This window comes from Anser cygnoides, chromosome 17, assembly GCF_040182565.1.
Source record: "Anser cygnoides isolate HZ-2024a breed goose chromosome 17, Taihu_goose_T2T_genome, whole genome shotgun sequence".
NCBI lineage: Eukaryota > Metazoa > Chordata > Aves > Anseriformes > Anatidae > Anser > Anser cygnoides.
In genome coordinates, this window is record NC_089889.1 from 5,270,563 (window position 1) to 5,290,299 (window position 19,737).

General features: G+C 36.9%; 1 protein-coding gene across 2 annotated transcripts in view; it reads left to right on the forward strand.

The window, feature by feature from the left end:
• Positions 1–18,340, forward strand: part of GLT1D1 (glycosyltransferase 1 domain containing 1) — a 56,976-nt gene extending 38,636 nt beyond the window's left edge. The window contains exons 9-13 of one of the 2 annotated variants that reach the window (XR_007159132.2): positions 291–334; positions 1,816–1,936; positions 8,873–8,971; positions 16,258–16,504; positions 16,848–16,982. Coding sequence is in view for 1 of the 2 variants with exons in the window: in XM_048051139.2 (XP_047907096.1) it covers positions 291–334; positions 1,816–1,936; positions 8,873–8,971; positions 16,848–16,994 (411 nt within the window). In the remaining variant the exon portion in view is untranslated. Of the gene's footprint in view, positions 1–290; positions 335–1,815; positions 1,937–8,872; positions 8,972–16,257; positions 16,505–16,847 lie in introns of both variants that reach the window. The other variant, XM_048051139.2, reaches the window with a different exon arrangement.
• Positions 18,341–19,737: the final 1,397 nt, after the last annotated feature.

Here is a 19,737-nt window from a genome sequence, read left to right on the forward strand (position 1 = left end):
CTCCACTGCATCAGGTTAGTCACTGAAATTGAGAGTGGGGTAGTCAATTCACTCTGCTGTGCTGTGCACTCACACCCCTAGCTGGGTATTCTAAGAGTCAGTCTTCACGAGAGCGTTTGTCTGAAAAGTCAAGTGTAACTCCTCCAAGTTAGTGATCTTTGGTATGATTTTGAAGCTCAGCACACTCATGCATTTTATTAAAGGATGTGCTAAAATTTATTTTTCTTTTCTTGGGATTTCAATGTAGTGCTACAGTAGTGCCTTTTACCTGTGTGTATATTCCTTTCTAGGTTGATCCACATTTTACAAATGAAGTTAAAGAAAAAGTTAAGAGGTAAGAAATTAATGTTAAGCCTTTTATCTGCTCCAAATGAAAGCAGCTGGCTGGGTAGCTTTTTAACATCATGTGCATAAATGCTTTTTTATATGTACAAATGGACATACATTCAAACTCCTGTATGACTAACAAATGTATTCGGATTATTTGGCATGTGATATTCTCAGGCCAGCTATTGTACACATTTTAAATTTTAGATTAGCCAGTAGATCTCTTCATGTTTTATGTTAAGTCACATCTGACTTAGGATCATGTATGATTCATATTTATTACTTTTTTGTGTCTTTTCATTGTTTCTTTCATCTTGACTTCAGCAAGATGTTGCATCCTGTTGGTGGGTGAATGAGTAGGTAGACAAGATAACCATGTGTAGCTTTTTTCTGTCCCTACTTTATGAGTTTCCTGACTGGAAGGTATAAATTTTAGAGAACAGAGAGATTTCTTTTTTTGACTGCAGAACCTAGAATTTTCTGGCTAGAACTGTACAAACATATTATGTCTGAATGATACTATCAGCTATATGCCTTCGTTAAAATCTGCATAAAGTACTTGTTTTGTGGAGAGAATTTTTTTTTATCCGGTTATTTATGGGAAACGTGTTTCCTGTAATCATGCATTAATACTTCCCTTAATATAGCTATTTATCTCTGCAGAAGCTGGATGTTACTGCACGATCAGAAAAGCAATTTTTAACAAAGTCTAGTTGATGGGGGGGGTCTTAGGGTCAAATGCTTTTCTGTCTGGCTTTGTGATCTCATGTCGAGGATAAAGAGGCAGGAATGGACTCATCAACTGGAGGAGATGCTGGCTCTTTGAAAAAAATCCTAAAGATCCCACCCACTTCATCTGAGACTGAACACCTCATTACCCTGTTTTTCCATTCTGCACTCTTGATTTGATTGACCTTGCTTAAACTGAGGAAGACAACAACAGGAAGAATGTAAGCATTCAGAAGAGAAGAGTGCTTATCCTAAAAGAAGAAGCAGATTATATGTTTTAGAACCTTGATCCATCCCAAAAAGCCAACATCTGAAAAGTCAGCATCTCCTGCAGCTGACCATTCAGACTGTTGTGCTCCCTTTCCCTATGTTTCTCAAAAGTCACCTCTACTACGTAAATTCTTCAGGGAAAATACATCCATATCCATCGAATTCAGCTCCTTCATCTGTGAGACTGATGGTGGTTAACAGAGCCTGGTGTTAAGTGATTGATTCTAAAACTCCAGAAGGACAGACAGTGAAGTGGTAGGTAGCAAGATGTACCCGTTTATAAATTTATAGAAATATATATAGAAATATATGCATTTATAGAAAGCTAACAAAAACACAGGAAGTGGCTTGCCCATGGGAAAGCAATCGTTAACATCAGAACCATGCCTGAACTTGTCTGACCATCCTTCATCATTGTCTTCGGTTTTAGGAAGAATTCTGAGAGTATGTTCTTCGGAGATGTCCTATTTGTGTGCATTTTATTTCTAGGGCACCTGGAATACATTTATTACAGGAGATGCCACAGGATGATCTTCATGCTGCTATGAAAAGGTGCTTTGCTGTGGTGAACAGCTCAATTTCAGAGGGGATGTCTGCTGCAATCCTGGAGGTAATTGCGTCTTAGCAATGTTTATCAGTGAGGTTACAGTGAATCTGAAATCGCCTTTTATCACTGGAAATGTGTGTAAACATTTTATGTCCATATTTCAAAGCTAGTGAAGACAAAACTAAACTATTTCTTTTTGCAAGTGTTAGTAATTAAGGATTTTATCCCTTGAACTGACAGATTTTTATGGTTTGTCTATTTAATTTTTTTAAGGACAGAATGTAATTTTATCAGTCCTGTTAAATTAACAATACAGACATGAGATACGACAATCATTCTGATTTACTAGGGATGTCACTATTCTTGATAAAACATCCACTTTGTTATAATGTTGCTAGAATAGACTTTCATTTATTTTTACATCCTTTCAAAAAGCAATCTAAGAGCTTTATTTGGTTATTTAATTCTGAAATGATTAATGAATGAATGACATGCTCACTTAATTTTTTGTGCCAACCGTATTGAAAATTAATAACCAGGTTTCATACCTGTCAAAGTAGGACCCTGCTTAGTATCAAATGCATTCCAGGAACATAATAAATGTACGTAAAGTGGAAGTTCTTTGGTTGGATGCTTTCTACTTTTCTTTTTTCTTTGTGGCTGCTGAATGGTGATCTCAGAAGATCACAGAAAGTATTATACAATTTGTGTTAATTAATTACATTTTGCTGTTTGTAATGAGTAATCACACATTGAATTTCCAGCATGCTTTTCATCTACACATCTTAAAGTTATTCATAAGTAAGAACTAAGTGAGCATCATGAGAATTATGAAAATTAGGTGATGGTAAGATAGCAAATTTGTATTTTCTTTCTGAGAAGAGATCACAGAGGTGAAAGCAGATGCTTCTTCACAGCACCAATGCTATCTATATAAACAAAAAATACTACAGATTGTGACATTTCCAAATTTATCAGTGTGGCAGTAGTTGAGATGAAATGGAGTGTATTAACACAGTACACACAACCAGAGAAGTAAATGTTAAGTACCTGTCACCTTCTCCCAACCAGCTACATGTTCCCTTCAGGAGCACTCACAGAACAGTTGACCAAAAATAAATCTGATTTACTTCCTAAGAATGTCAGTGAGTTAGAGATGAAAAAAAAAAAAAAAAAAAAGGCAAAACAGAGAGACTGTTAAAAGACAAGGCAACAGAAGTGCAAGTGTGCTTGGCCTGGTACAAGTTGTTATGAAAACTCAGGACTGATGAGACAAATAGAATAATTTTCTGCAAAAATATTGTGGAATCCCATCAGATTTGAGCAGTTAAAAGGCAATTTCCTTAGCTTTTATCAGGGAAGGGAGCAATCTTGCACATACAGTGTCTTAACAAATATGTAGTAACTCAAAGCAAAATGATAACTCCAGTTTACTTCGAAGGTAATGTTGAGCCTGCTTCAGGGATTATTGATTTTTGCTCTCCTCTACATATGAGCTTTCGAGCTGTCACAGTTCACATTTTAACACTGCTCATTTCATTTTACACTGGTACACTAGGATGTGAGCAGCTTGCTGAAATTCTATAGTTTCTCTAGTATCTCTAGTAAGACACATCTAGCTCTTCTGTGGTGCTGCCTCTTGATCTGCTCCCTCAGTGGTAGTGCTTGTGTGGAGGTGCTCTCAGCATCCTGAGAGTTTTGCTCTCCCAGTCCCACAGTGAGTTCAGAAAAATGGGGCTGTTGATGGGTGAGATAGTAGCTGTTGGTAGCTGCTTACCTTTTGTATTAGCTCTTATGTTGCTACACCTCCCTCTATGTAATTATGTGAGAATTATTATAAAGAACCGCAAAAAGGCTACATACTCTTGTTTGGAAATTAAGTTCTCCTGCAGGGAGATCTTCTTCACAGGGAGAAAAATAAATCTACAACAGGTATAATCCTCTTCTTTCCACCAGCCTCTGTCCTATATTAGCCTTGTTGAATAGTGGAGGAAGGGCAACCTAATCTCTGAACTGATAACTCATAGCTTGAAGTTTATCATGGAAGTCATATAACAGTGATAAAAAGAGCTGGCATGCTTTCAGAAGCCTGAGCATGCTAGTTTGGGTGCATATCAGATACAAGTGAATGAATTACCAATTGCAGGCACAAACTGCAATCTTGCATTATAGGAAGGAAAGTCTAATAGGCATGGCACAGGTGGTGTGAGACAACAGCTCTGGTCCCAGTTGAGTCAGGATTTTTGTATGTGACCTTGGACAGATCAGTTGATCAGTCCTTTATCCACATTTCCACTTAGAAAATATGGATAATTTTTCACATGGCAGATATAAAAATCCATTTTTGATTCTGAGCTGTTCAAATATTGCAATAAGGAATGAATATGTGTCTGCTGGGCCATTGAATATTGGTTAAGCCCTGTAAAATTAGGAGGAAGTTTAGGCTAGATTACAGTGTCAGAGTTGTTCCCATCAACTCATAAAGCAGAATTAGGTCTTCAGTTATCTCTTAAGAAACTATCTGAAGCATGCCCTTTTTAGGTCCTCAGACATTTGAATGCTTCTTCTAAAGTGATAAGAATTTTGATACTGTATGTCTGTTTGCTAGACAGTTGTACAGTAGAATTTGATGACTTGCTTATGAAATGTCCTACTGTAAATATCTCTCCCTCTCAGAGAAAGCATCAGTCTAATAAAGTTAAGTCCCTGCCTGAGATGGTCAACAGTAGGAAGGGCCATCTGCTAAGATCTTGTTAGATTAATAAGGCAGAAAACTATGTGTAAAAACCTTTTGGTCATAGGCTGGAAATAACATCTTGCTTGCATTTGGAAATGCAACTCTGATTCTCTTGGAATTTCAAAATTGAACCAGGTCATGAATCTGTAAACACTGAGCACATACATAGCTTGCTTTTAGTATGAGAAAAATAGATAAATCAGGTAAATATATAATCATATCTATTTCAAACCTGCTTTAAGGTATGAAAGACCTAGAAACCATAGCTAATTACTTTGTCATCTAGTACTGTTATCTCAGAGATTTTGCCGTAACTGATCTGTCTGGCATTTGAAGAAGAGAAAAAAAGCATTACAGTGAGCATTTGAAATACACCTCAGATCAGTACCTCGGGAGTTATGCACATTCCTGTGCAGGTGCTGGTGAAACAGGCACTAGTGCTTGAAAATTTTGCATATTCTCTATATAGTTGAAAAGCAAAAGATTTTGCGTTCAGCACCCTTCACCGGAATACTTTTTTGTGCTCTCACATGTTTTCCTACTGTTCTAAAAATTATTTGATTGCTGTGCCTTCACACATACACATAAAAAGCCAATTTTAAAAAATCTATCACAGGAGAGGAAGATGGCCACTCTCTATTCTGCTGCAGGGCAAAGTCCAGTCTTAAACAACATTTGAGGTACAGGCCTTGTAGTTTGGAAGATAAGCCATAGCAAACTTCAAAAACAAAAAAGGTATGTTGTGGTGTAGTAAATTTGAAGAGGGGCCACAAAAAAGATGCATAGTATAGGAGGATGAAAAGAAGGGGCAATCCAAAAGACAAAAGAGTACATAAAAACTGTATTTACTCTATAAGCCCCACACTACGGGTTAGAAATGTTTGTTGTATAACTTGACTCCAAAGCTAGAATTTTCACCCAGCACCCTTCTGACATAGCATTAAAATGCGTTTGTATTCAGGATAATGTAGCCAAACAGATGGCCAATGGACTAAAATGTTACTTTATTCTATTATTTGTGGAACCTAGGTCAGTAAATTATACATATTTTCAACAATGCAAATGATCCTTTTTACTGCTTAAAAATAGACTAAGTATCTAAATTAAATTCTAAGCCACTTCATGCCGTAATTATTTACAGCACAGTCCATTTGTTTTAAGGCTGGCTGGTATAAAGCCAGCCCCTCATCGTATGTATTGGGCCATCTGTTCTGTCTTTCAGTAGCTATAATTCATTGGTACCTATGTGTTTTGGGACCTTAAAGTTTTCCAGTGTAGCAGTTACTGCCCTCCAAGTCTATGAGACAGAACAAATATATTTTCCTTTAAAGTCCAGAAATTATCGAAAATTAAATATAAACTTAGCGACCAGCTTCAGCGAGCCGTCAACTACGAAGCTTTCAGAAACAGGAGTAACATGTCTTGCGATGACTAAATAAATAAATCAATAAATAAATAATGTGCACTATAGTCTAGTCTACAATGTAGTACAGTGGTACTGTGCCAGCCTGTAAAACCGCAGCAGGACGTACAGTCTAGGACAGAACTGCCACGGGGCACTTGTACTCGCATTTGACAATCACTATCAATGGGCAGCCAGTTGGCACAGCATCTGCTATTCACTGTGGCTGATACACTCAAATCCAAACTCCTCTGTGCTTTGCGGATAACTATTGTGGAGATAAGTTGTCACACCTGGGGTGGTTGTATTGTGTTATGTGTTTTCTTCCTTCATTCTTTCTTTCTCTTTTTATTTAATGGTGCTCTTTCTCTTGAATGGACAATTGCTTGTTTGGAAAGTGGCCAAGCCAGAAAAACTCTTACAGTTTTGTTTTTTCAAGGAAGAGATACAGAGAGGTGAGGAGAAGGCCTTAGGCAGGTGACAAATAGTGCTAACACGCTTCAAAACCACTATGAAGCTCTTGGTTTTCAGTTCAGAAGTTCAAGTAAAATATTTTCATTCCCTGTTCAATGAACATGTTTGAGCGAGATCAGCGACAGCCAGCACATTGAATGCAAGGGCATTTAAGCCTGTCAATGGGAAGGGCTGAAAGTCTGCTGAATCAGAAATTATCTCCTTGAGAAGTTGATACCAATGGTAATCCCGTGTAAGGCCTACAGTTGGGTAATTAAAGCCAAAAGCAACTTCCTCGACCTGCAGATTCAAAACCTGTCAGGCTGAGTGGAGCACTGGTATCTCATTTTCTGGGTGAACTTTGATGTGCTATGAACTTTGCTGTACCGATAAGTAGATACTGTCATCATTTTTTTTAATCTGTCTTTGGAAAATAGATTTGTTTTGTTTAACAGTAAAGTCAGAGGAAATGACAGTAATCCATGGATGACTAAAAACTATATAACTTCTCACCAAATTATTATTATTTTTAATAGAAAAACTTATAATTATTTTTAATAGAAAAACTCAACAACTTTATATAGTAAAATTCAGAAATCTGGTCTGTAGTTTTTATACTTTTCATTTATTTAGTCTGGTTTGTGTTCACTTCGTTAACCTATTGGTCTGAATTTCCTCCAGCTGACCGAGTAGTTTCTGATACGAAGTGTAGAACAGGTTATGTCATTAAGGGTTATTATTTTTAGAGCTAACTGCTGCAAAGCAGATGTTTGTGCCAGAAGGACTGTAGAATTTCAATGTCCAGAGTAAATTCACCTGCAGTTGTGATTTACACAGTGTTTCTCATGGAAATTTTAAGCTATTAACACATGTTGATTAGTCACAGCATTCCTTCACTGTTCAAAACATAATTGGGTCTATACATGACCAGTCAGGGTATTTTTGTCTCCAGTTTTGTCCAAACAATAAAAAAGCAAAGCGAATTAAATGTTCTCTTGTTTTTTTCCTTGGAGTTTTATTTTCTTGCTTCATAGACTGAAGGAAAATTGCTCCCCATCCAGGAGCAATTAATGACAGTAATTAAAAAAGCATTCACTCAGAAGTGACAGGGAATCAGTATGAAATGGACTGAAGATTTGGGGGAGAGAATAGCTTTCTGTTTTGACACTGTGATAATTGTACAATCTGAGTTTTTCTAGGTTTACAGTCAATGCATCTCAAGACTTCCAAATTCATCAATAGCAATTAAAATTTTAAATCAGGATATGCATGAGTAACAGAGCTGAGTGGCCAGGGTTTGCATAGTAGGTACTTCAAAATCTAGGCCATATTTTTTAAAGTTGCCTGGCCTTAGGTCTCTTGCAAATGGTTTACTGGCTTTGAACAGATTTTGTGCATCTCTGCTCCTCATCCTGCAGGCAGCCTGAAGTGCTATCAGCTACCTCATACTACCATGTTGAGACCCCCATGCTTCCTTTCTTTTTTGTTTGAAAAATGTATATGCTCACATAAACATACATACATATATATATAATACATAAATGAATAAATAAATCAAACAACCAGCCCACAGTTTATGTAGAATCAAGTTCTACTTCTTCAGATGTATTCCTTGGTCCCTGAGGAATCCCATGCTAATAGCTTTGTAGATAATATGTTTTGAAAGTGTAATGTTCTGAAAGCATAACCTTTTCTCTACCCTCCTAGGTATATATTCTTCACAGACAGAAACTATGTCACTGCATGCTTCCCTATATTCCCTGAACACTCAAAGTCCAAGGCTGGCTATAGTGACAGACACTATCAAAAGCAAAATTCCTTCCAGAGCCTTATATAATGAATACGAGTCAGAATTGAGGAGAAGGAGCCACTGTGACCTTTGCTGTCATTGGTGCTGCCCACTTCTCTCCAGTTCTGCACATGTAGAAAATCTGTGAAAAACCGTGTTTTAATGGAGCAAGAGAACAGATATTCTATGTTGGGGAAAGTTGGCTTTTTGTGCTATAATCTCATCCGTGCACAATAATGGTAGGAGTTAGAGTGACAACCTTTAATTTTATCTTCTTAAAGCCTGCCATATGTCAAGAACTTCCAATGGGAAACAAACTGCATACTTTGAGGAATAAAAGAATAAAGGATGAAACAGCTATCCATTGACTTTCTGGATTGATTATTGCTTCTGAAAATATTTTCAAAGTTACAAGACTGATAAAAATGTAAAGAAAATATTTCAGTGAAGGTCCATATATGAGTTCACCTTAGAAATGGCATTTTTCAACTAAAAGTTTGAAGAGAAAGAAAGGTTGGAATAATTGCTTCTGCTTTTCATCTCAATGTTGTCGTCATTAATGTCTCAGAATCCCTATATCCTAATAAACAGTTGTTTCCTTTCTTCATATTCCTCTAGGCAATGGATTTAGATACTCCAGTGCTGGCAAGGAACATTCCTGGGAATGCAGCAATAATAAAACATAAGGATACAGGACTGCTATTTTCAGATCCCCAGGTAACAAAACAACAAAGCCTTAGACTAGTTTTCTTTGCCTTCCAAAATTTAGGTTCACTTTCCATTACATGCTGGTGTCTCTCTGGAAACTTAGCTTTTATGCTGAGCAGTTTATCTCAGATTCTACTTAAACTCTAGGTGTTAGATTGCCTTTCTGGAAGCTTTGCTGTTGTCTCACATACGTTTTGCAGTTCACTAAACTTTTACTAGGTGTCAGCCTTGCTGAATGTTTGTCTAGCCTGTGTCGCTTTAGAGCCTGCCCTCTGAATGGGGCTCAGTTCTCCTCAACTTGTTGCACTTCAGTGTCACGTTTCTTTCCAAGCACTACCTGAAATATGAACTCACATTAGACAACCAGTAGCTGACCAAAAGAGAAGTATAAGCCCGAAGTTTTAGGTAATGTATTATCTAGCAGTAAGTGTTCTTATAAAGCAATATTAAGTCAAAGATACTACTTGGTCAGAAAGTAATTAATGACTAAAATTAAGCAATATTTTTAAAATAGATTTTCTGTGAAGATACGTAGGAGCAGGGAGAGGGGGAACACAGAATACTGCATATATAAATGCTGCAAATTTTCTTCTTTTTTTTTTTTTTTTTGCATTGTGGCTTTGCTGCTACATATTTGTATATGTTGTGGAAGATGACTTTCAGACGCAGATTCCTTTATGCTTTAGTTCATTCCTTTTTCTTACGTGGTTCCCCTAAATATAAAATACTGGAGGAAGTCTATGGTAGTTGCTTTTAAAGCCTCTATTTGAAAATGTTACACATAGACTTTCTTCTCCTCTTACTTTTTTTAACTTGTCTAAAGACTGACTTTAACATTTTGTTAAAAAAAAAAAAAATTTGTAGTCAATAGTTTTGATTATGAAAAGGGAAGGCTTATTTTTCATGGGTGAAAATTTTCATGGACTAATACTTTGGGCTTTTGGTTAACAGAAGGTAAAGTTGGTTTGTATGAGGAGGAAACATATCCTACATTTCTCTGATGGGATTCTCTACAACTTCAAGAGAGTAGAATTGGACCAGCAAATATCACCTGCAGTGTGTAGTTCTCCTCATCATAAGTATGATCTAAGAGACATTGTGTTGTGTTTTCAATTGGTTTGGTATGTCAGCATATTTTATTATTTATTTAGAAGACCTTTTTTAGTCATTTCCTGCTCTGGTCATATATATCATCATGTACAGAAATCCCATATTTAATTTTCAAACTAGTCATGGACCTATTTTGCAAGAGTTCATTCCTTTTACAATCAATTAACTAATTAACCACAATGGCAGTTAGGGAAGAAAGCATTAAAAAGATCAACTATTATTCCGTAAAACAGAATTTCCTAGATAACGATTATTAACTAAATCCTTATTGTTTTTATCCAATTCAAGATTAAATAAAATTTACAGGAGCAGTCTATTTGATAATTTTGCAAAGTACAAAATGTATCATATTTATCCAGTTTGTGGAATGTGTGATTAATGTGTCCTATTTTGTGGTGTTTAAGGAAGGTGAGTTCTCTCTGTTATTTTTTTGTTGTTGTTTTGTTTTTTTAATGGAAAAAATTCTTGCAGGTTTTTTTTTTTTTTCTAGAATATTCAGTGTTTCCAGTGGTTCTACAGCAAGATTTCTTTGTTAGCTTCTGGAATTTATTTTGCTGGGGAAGCAGTCTCTCTTCTTGAGATAACCCTTGGAAATGGGGTACTTTCAGGGTAGTGGAGGCTGAGATGTAAAGCTAATTATAAAATTAGTTGTACATGTATTCCTTGCAAGCAGCCCATTGCCTTCCATATGCTTCTTCAGAACTTTAAGGATATACAACCATGTTGAACTCGCACACTGATGTCTCTCCTGGTATTAATTGTGATACATTCTGTCTGGTGTTTCCCTCAACATGCTCACTATATTTGGCTTGGAATTCAGATACATTATTCATACCAGACCCAATTAGTTTCATCATACATCCTTGTAAGAAGTCTCCTCTGTGATCTCAAAGCATCGTACATTCTAACTGTTTGTTTGGAATTTGAGATCAATTAAAAATATGCTATAATTGCGTTATATAGAGGAAGGCATTATTTTGAGCACAGTGGTTCCAGTGATATCAGTTACTGTTCACGTGGATAAGGACTTTATTTTATTTCAGAGTTAGACTCACAGAGTAGAATGCTATTTCTTCCCTGAAACATACCCCTCCTGTTTTGCTGCCACTTGTTACCCCCAGTTTTGCTGTTATTCTATCCCAGTAGGCCATGAGATCTCTTTCAAGTGAAGATGGTAACTTTCATTACCATATTAGCTGTCAAGCTCCTAGGTAATATTTGTACTGGAATCACTTATGTTTGTGCATTTAGCCTATCTTAGAAAGGAGAGTAATATCTCTTTTTTCTCTGTAAAACAGCAATTGTATATTATTTTATGAAAGCCCTTCATAATTTTGTTGGTGTCAAGTGATGTATGAACTATCAACATTTGCAAATGGGTCAGAAAAATATTTGTTTGCAGGATAATACCCAAACCCAATGAAAAGCTGTTGAAGCACTTTCTCCTTGCATTGATATAGAATGAATGCCAATCATCTTCACTCATGGTTTTTAAGATAAATTAACCATTTACATTTGTTGTTCCTTATTTCCCCAAACCATGTCAAATACAGTTTTTAAACCACTGTATACAGTCCATCTTGTTTGCTTCTCCTTTTCCCCATCCTGAGATCTGTATCTCCTCTCATTCCCACCTGTGTGGCAATTTGTTAAACTGCTCTGCTCCTTCATTTTCCTGCAGCTTGCAACATTTCTCTTTTTGTTGAGCATTCTCCTTTTCTTAGACTGTGCTGGAAAAAATAAGTTTCATTCACATACACAAGAATGATCTCTCTTCAGCTGCTCAGTGCCCCATACCTCCATTAGAAAAAAAGAGATCCTTCAAAAAGAGGTTTCTTATTCTTCTCAGGATGCCAAATCTCAACTTCATAAAATTCTAACTCATAGCATGTTTCATCCTTCTGACCTCTTGTCTCTATCCACCATTTTCTGTAAATCGAAGTGCTTATTCCATTCCACACAGAGACAGGCCTTTAAAGAGACTGACATGTCTATTTTGTCACACAGCTGTGTCCTTTAGTCCCTGGATGAAAGTTTGATCTAAAAGAATACACTGCAAAATGTCCAAGTCTATACTCAGCAAAGTCAAGTAAAAGAAGGACAAGGTTAAATTCTGCTCAGCACATGAAATCCATTCTTCTTTTTAGCCCAAAGCTAAACCAGACCACAATCCAGAAACAAACAGGAAAAAAAATAATAAATGAAAATCTGTGAAAATCAAGTGAGTCTGTATGGACTCTGAATGGAGATCCGAATGGAGGCAGTTCATTACACTGAGAATAAATTCTAGTGTGTTACACATTAGGGAAAATGCTTTTAATGGTATGGAGAGATTGGTACTTTGTTCAGGTGGTTGGGAAAGTCTGTTGCTGAAGAAGCTTAGGCACCAAATATTTTTAAGAAAATGTAAAAGGAATCTTAATTGTTTCAGATGAAGAGAACCTATTTGGTTGTGATGATATAGACTGTATTATAGATCAGGAGTAGAAAACATTGCTTATTTTCAAGTTGTACTGGGGTGGGAAAGTTTTGCAATATGGTAAGCCTAAATATGAGCCATTGTGTTTGGTCTGTGGACTGCCTTATCTTTTGAAAGATAAATTAGAGGGATAGAAACTGACTGTTATGAAATGTATATCGTTTTAAATCATGAATGTTGTTGGCATTCTTCTTCTATTCTTGATGAAAGAGAGCTTTTGTGGTTTACAGGAAAGTAGGAAATTGTAGTCATCATTAACCATTTCCACAAATGCTGAGGTTTCATGTACGGAAATAGAGAAGGCCTTGCTGATCACTGAAGACAATACTCAGATGGAAACAGCAGTTAAAGTAAAGGTGAAAGCTATGAAACATTTTGTCCTTGATACTACATCATCTGTGCACCTTACTTTTAAATCACGCCTTGATCCTGCCATTACTTGAATTTGCAAGTGTATGGACTATATGACACTGAGTTAATGGGACCTGAAAGAAAAAATGATAAGTAAGAGAGAAGAATAGCCAGCTGCTTTTGGGCAAAACCATGTTAAAATGGAAGACACAAAGAGTTATTCAGCATCCTAAGGTTCAAAATTATGTGTCCAGCATCTGTGAAAGCTCACAGAAGGAGCTGAATAAACAGAAGGAAGTAAATAAACTTCAAAGGCATAAAGCAAGGGGCCAAGCACAGACTGAATTTGATTGTGAGCAGGATCCAGAAAGACTACTGTTAGCAGAGAAAACTTCTGAAGTTTTAAGAGAGAAACACAGCTCAGCTGGGTACTGGCAGTGATACACTGAATGCACATTGTTTTCCTCTGCCAAATGTGAGTCAATGCCGTTCCTACCAGGACTTAAAACCAGAATGCAGCTGAAGTTTTAGACCTTTGAACCTTGGTTCTGAATAGATTAATTTGCAATGTGTGCAGTGCCAGTAATCACTGTTTACACTCCCCTAGAAATACTGACCCATTGCCCTGTGAAGTACACAGACGTGCCATCTAACTTCTGAGCTTTGCTTGCCACTAGGTAGGTATGTTGCCGTTCTGAGTTGGATCTGGCATTTGCCTTTCCCAGAGTGACTCTCTGCTATTTAAGAATCATGTTCTTTTATCTGCTGAAGCTGATATGAAATGGTTTAATTGCAGAATTACTTTAATTATATAAATAATATATTAACAATGCATCTTATTTTCATCATGTGTGAGCTGTGGCACCAATGTAATTCTCATGGTAATTGAAGGAATATTTGTTCTCCTTTCTCAGTTCACTCATTTTGTTGCTTTATCTTCCAGATAGTGGTATTTCTGGGCTCCTACAAAATATTATACACAATTTCTTTTAGGTACTATATAGAGAAGCTGACATTTCCTTTAAAGATGATTGGTCAATTTACTGGGAGAAAAATGTGCTATGGATGCTTGCTGTTGAAAAATACCAGTGTTTGAGCTGAAGTGCTACGCAAAAAGAGGGCACACGTAATATCACTTACATTAGATGATCTCCCCTGTTCTTCTGGGTTGTGTCTAACTACATAAGAGAGTGCACAAATATTTGTGCAGATATCACTTGCAGAAATACAGCATAACTGCTGATTTATACACATTACCACACTGTAAGTAGTTTGCATATCATAGGCTTCTAGAAAGAAAAATGAAATCCTTGATTTTCTGAACGAGCTCTGAGTTCTGAATGTCTGCATTCTGCAAGTGCCCCTGCTTCAGACTCACCATGAAATTACGACTGAAATGCAAGTCAGTTGGAGTTAAGGACGACACCTGATAAACGAAGTTATTGCTGTCTAAAGCTCAGTAACCAAAACTGAAAACAAGCTAAGCCAGATGCTCCAGGAGTACAAGGCAAAACCCAGATAAGTCACAGCAAATCTTCCCATTGGCTTCCAGTGTGATAGTGACTTGTAGGTGGTCACATTTGATTAGTAGAAAGTAGGGATAAAGCTGAGAAGTCCTTATTCCCAGTCCCCCAGTGTTTTTCCATTTGCTTTTTCTCACTCCTGCAGTTTCTCAAGTTTTATGCTTTGGACTCAGTTTGGCATTTTCCTGAAATTATCCCCAGCACTAAGTATTGAAACTGTGAAGAAGGATCTCATTTCTTCTATCATTTACATGTTTCCAAGTTTTTGTCTTCTATATCCACATTTTAAAAGAACGCTAATAGGACTACCTGTCAAGAAATGTTACATTGCTGCTTCTGTTCTTAGGTAATTTACATAAATTATTTTTAAACATTACTTTAAATAAAATCCTCCACAGGAGCATAAAATTAAAGTTGGAATGTAGTTCAGTGTGAACAGTATTTATTACTATGATTAGACAGGCAATTGGATGAAACCAGCATAAGTCATGTAAGACGTTCCCACGTTCCCTGTTCTGTATTCTTGGCAGATATGGAGGAAGGAAAAGAACAGATCTCTGAAGTCAGAGTCCTTGGCTGGATCTGCAGTGTCTGATAGATGTGGCCTCAGGCTACTCTCTAGACCAGACTCACGTGTTAGAAAATACCTGAATGCCAGGTAGTTGCAGATGGAAGGCAGGCTGGTTGATGTGTGTGGCCCTCATGGCTATTCCAGAGGCCACTCAGCGCTGTGTGGACAGAGCCAGCATGAGAGAAGAGTGTGGGAATGGAGTGGACAGAGACTGAAGTTGGGCTGGAGTTCTGCAGCACATGAAAGGGGAGAGCGTGTGCTGTGCCAGGGTTTTCTAACAGGCATTAGTGAAATGCATTTGAGGTGCAATACGTGCTGAGATCACCGGGCAAGGAGTGGGGCTTTTTTGCACCTATTAACCATGCAAGTTGAAAAACATCTCTGCAAAGATTACAATGTAGTGCTGATTCCATGTAAAATTTGAGGTTATTGTTAATATGCATGTGTGAAAATCATCTTCGTCTGGTATTTACCTTTGTAGGTTTGTAACTAAGGTTACAAATCTTTCCAACAGAACTGACATGTGCATCTCTGACTATTTAAATCTTATGTCAGTGATGCATATATTGATAGTTTGTCTTGTCTGTGAGAGTCAAGGCAGTGATTATAACATGTTCGATGTGATTTCACGTATCAGTGTTTCCCAAGGGTCATGCTATAGTTATGTATTATGCATAGCCATAACTTTCATTACAACAGCAGCATTGATTCTGTGGTAACCAAAGATTTTATATTTATGTATTTGTTTATATACACTGTGCACTTAGGTTTTCAAGTATAGTTTGCTAGTTAACCCTAGTGTTGATATAAATGCTGGTGTTATTTATGATGCTTCCTTTCATAGCTGACAGTTTGTGTAAATAATATATCCCCTTTCTGCCACCCTTTTTTGTCCCCCGTGTCCTTATGCACCAATCTGTACTACCAATTGTGTAGTAATGTATTACCTTAATTTTCCATTGGCACAATAGCTATCTGGATTTCTGAGCCGAACCAAGACAATATTTCGCAAAGATCTGAGCCCATTTGTAATCAAGCTAAAGTATTGGAAGTTGTCTCTTGATACAATATTAGATCAGCTGCTCAGAATAGATTAGTTCAGACATCAACTCTCCTTTCATATGTTTGAAGTTCACAAATTCTCTTCCCTTGAACTAAATTAGAGTGGCAGAGGAGCAGACAAAGGTATAGTTGTAATCTGCCAGGTCTAGTATTTTACCAAATACAGTTAATAGAAATTAATATATGGCTTTTTTTGCAGAGCTTGATGAGCTTACACTGCTGGATCTGTAACTGTCCAGATGCAACAACTCTGGAAGATCTTATTGCTGCATGCCTGCTCTTAGCTTTGTACTGTGACTATCTATATACTGTGACTATCTTTATGTAGTGAGTTTTTCAGTCTCACTACAAAATAACTAAACATGTTACGACAGCAATGAGATAAAAGCTTAGTTGCGCTGAGATCAAATAATCTGATGCCAGCTATCCTCCATGCAGGAAACCAGGTGAATTATTTAATTTATAGCCAGTGTGGCTTTGTAACACTTGGGTAGGCAAACAATTTTTGTGGCATTAAATTCATTGCCTACACTTGTCCTAACACCTATGGGATTTGTCTTTGATTTTAAATGACTTGGTGGGCTGAATAAAAGATATAAGATAATTATTTATTGATCATTGCTTATAAATAAACTATGGTACTTGACCTTGAAAAATGACTTTGAACAGCTCTGTTTATTGGTTTACAGATGACATGTTTTACTGTAATCATGCTACAGGTACAAGTTATTTCAGACTCATCAGAACTTCAAGGAACCTTTAATTTATTATTTTCTTTATCTTTTTTAGGAGTTTGTTGTGCTGTCCAAGAGTTTGATGAATGATCCCATTATGGAAAGAGAAATTGTAACAAGGGCCAAAGACTATGTGAAGAAACTTCACTCATGGGAATGTGAAAGAAAAGCCTATCAGACTCTTGTCCTAGGACTCCAGTGAATCTCAGAACTACAGTTGATACCTAGCAATCTGTGTAGAGTGCCCTAATAATGATGGAAACATAATTAGTTTTGGGTTTCTCTGGGTTTCTTTTAGAAGAGATGGTAAGACATGCATTATTATTCTATTCAAATACACCAACATCACAGGAGTTGCCTGCTACTTCAAACTATCAAATTTATCTAATTCAACACAGTCTCTAGTGTACCAATTCATCACAGACCAGTATCATTTTGTAAGATCACACAGGAGAAATATACTCCTCGAACAGACACAAATTCTTTGTTGTTGTAAGGCTCAAAGGGAGGATGATTTCTTGTACACAGTGGAGCACTCAACCACAAAGAGCTTATGTCAAACATGATCGTTACATCCTAACAAAATGCAGTACCAGTTTGCTTTCCAATTATACCAGTCTGAATGTATTCAGGTACATGTGACATACATACAATTTCATAAAACCACATTTAATTACATGTACAGAGTACAAAATTATTAAGATGAAAGCTTTCTTAAGACTAGAAGATGGACATGTCTATTGAGTGCATAAAGATTTGTGGGCCAAAACAGCAAACAGAGCGTTGATGCTTAGGGAAAACAAGAGTACAGGAAATGTTTAGCTGCCGTGCACGTACCTGAATTCCTTTCAGATAAGCCAGTATGGATGAAAAGTCCCATGCCTGCATTTTTTCTTGGGTCCTGGGAGTAGAGCATGTAGTTTAGCAATGCACTGATAAGCGTACATGGCTTCAGATACCAGAATTGCTCAGCACTGTCCTTGGCAGCAAGAGGTGCTTGCAGGCAGAAATGTTTTGTTACGTAAACTACCTCTTAATTTGCCAGTTACTTTGGTACCTCAGTGATTTACCTATTTAATAAAAGATTTATGAGAGCTGTAAAATGGAATGAAGGAAAAAAAACAAAGGTATTTTCAATTTGCTGTGTATTTTGGTACTGTTCATTCTCATTTGTGGTTCTCGGGATATATTGTAACATACTGCAGCAGGCTGTTTTAAAGGGAGACTTATCTGTGCTTGAAGTCCATAATAATCATTTTTGCTAGTGCAATATTTGTGGACATATGTTTGATTTCATAACTGTTCATCAAAGAATTTGTATTTATAGAAAAATGAGTGTCATACTTTTAATTCTTACTGGAAAACACTATATGCTTTATATAGGCTTGATCCTGCCCCAATGAGAACCAGTGAGTTTTCTGTTGATTAGAGTGGCTATTGAGTCAGACTTTTCTTTGTAAAAATGAAGTTCAGTGTGTGTTTTAAGCTTTCCTCTGTGTTTTGGATATTTTACAATTGTTGAGACAGTAAACAAGAAAGGAATTTGAATGTTGTGTATTGATCTCTCTAAAACATATCGCCCTTCTATTGTAGTGTGCTCAGCCTTGCCTTCAGCAACGTGGGACATCACAATCTCCAAGGGCAAAATGGGCCTAATCTCAAACCTGAGAATTGCTACATTTCCTTTTAAGCACATTTCTCTTAAATATTTTTCATGTCCTTTGACATGCTGAGATGTAAATACACGTGCACTAGTTGTCAGTTTAGAAGCCGCCAGCCAACATCTATCACTGAACAGCTTCTAAACCTGCAGCTCCATCTTTCTTTTGACATGTCACTCCCTCCATTACCAGCGAGTAGCAGGGCCTCTCATGAGACTGCAGCACCTCTTTTAGCCACAGCAAGCTATGCACTAACGGAGGAACCCCTACGACACTTTCAGCATGTTGTATGTGGTAGGGGACATTTATAGGCAATAGCTATAAATGGTCTTTTTTTTTCGTTGTTTTTTAACAAACTGAGCCTATTGCAGGGCATCCTGTTCCTCTCACATCTCCCAGACCTCCTCTGCCAGTGTGTCTCAGATACTTTGCTTATTTGGCTTTGATCTATAGGCCTCCCTCCAGCCCATTTCCTATAGCATTTATTGTCCTCTGAGAAATGCAGGTTATTAAAAACAAATAAACAAATACATAACATGGGAGAGAAATCAGCTATACTTCAAAGCATTGAGCTAATGGTAAATGATTGGAAATAGTAATGATCAGAGAGCTTTTTCCAAAGTGTGATATGTTTATTACCAAGCTGCAAGGAACTAAATACATTGAACTGGATTTTGCGCTATTTCCGGCAAAACAAAACATGTGCAAGTGAGAAACTCTGCTACACCCTCAGAATGTAATTAACATATGATTTTTCAGGCTGTATTTAATCTATAAATGTGAAAACTGCATCTGGGAAACAGCATGCTCATTTGCATTTGATAACCATACCAGCAGCACAAACAACCCGTCTGCAATATATGCATTAAAAAAATAAAAAGAAAAAAAGGAAAGAAAAAAAAAGAAGCCAAAATAGTGGTGAGCTCAGCCCTCAGGACTGTTTTACAGTTATCAAACAAGGCAGCGTTCATCAATCAAGGGCATTCAGCTTTGATATCATTTATCACATGGGCTTGTGTTCTGCCGCATGAAGCCTGTCTAGTGAGGCTAAAAGGTTGGGGCAACAACTGCTAGGGAATTTCATCACAATAAATTACAGTTGGATTTTTGTTTTAAATTTAATCCAGTGTTATGTTCCAGGCCCATAAATATTCAATGAGTCTTGTAAGTCCTTGTAAAGAAAATATTAGACCCTGTACAGGCAATTTTAGGTATAATTATCTTTCATATGACTTCACTCAAACGATTTTACATTTAAGAATAATCCTTTTGTTGTCCTGCAGC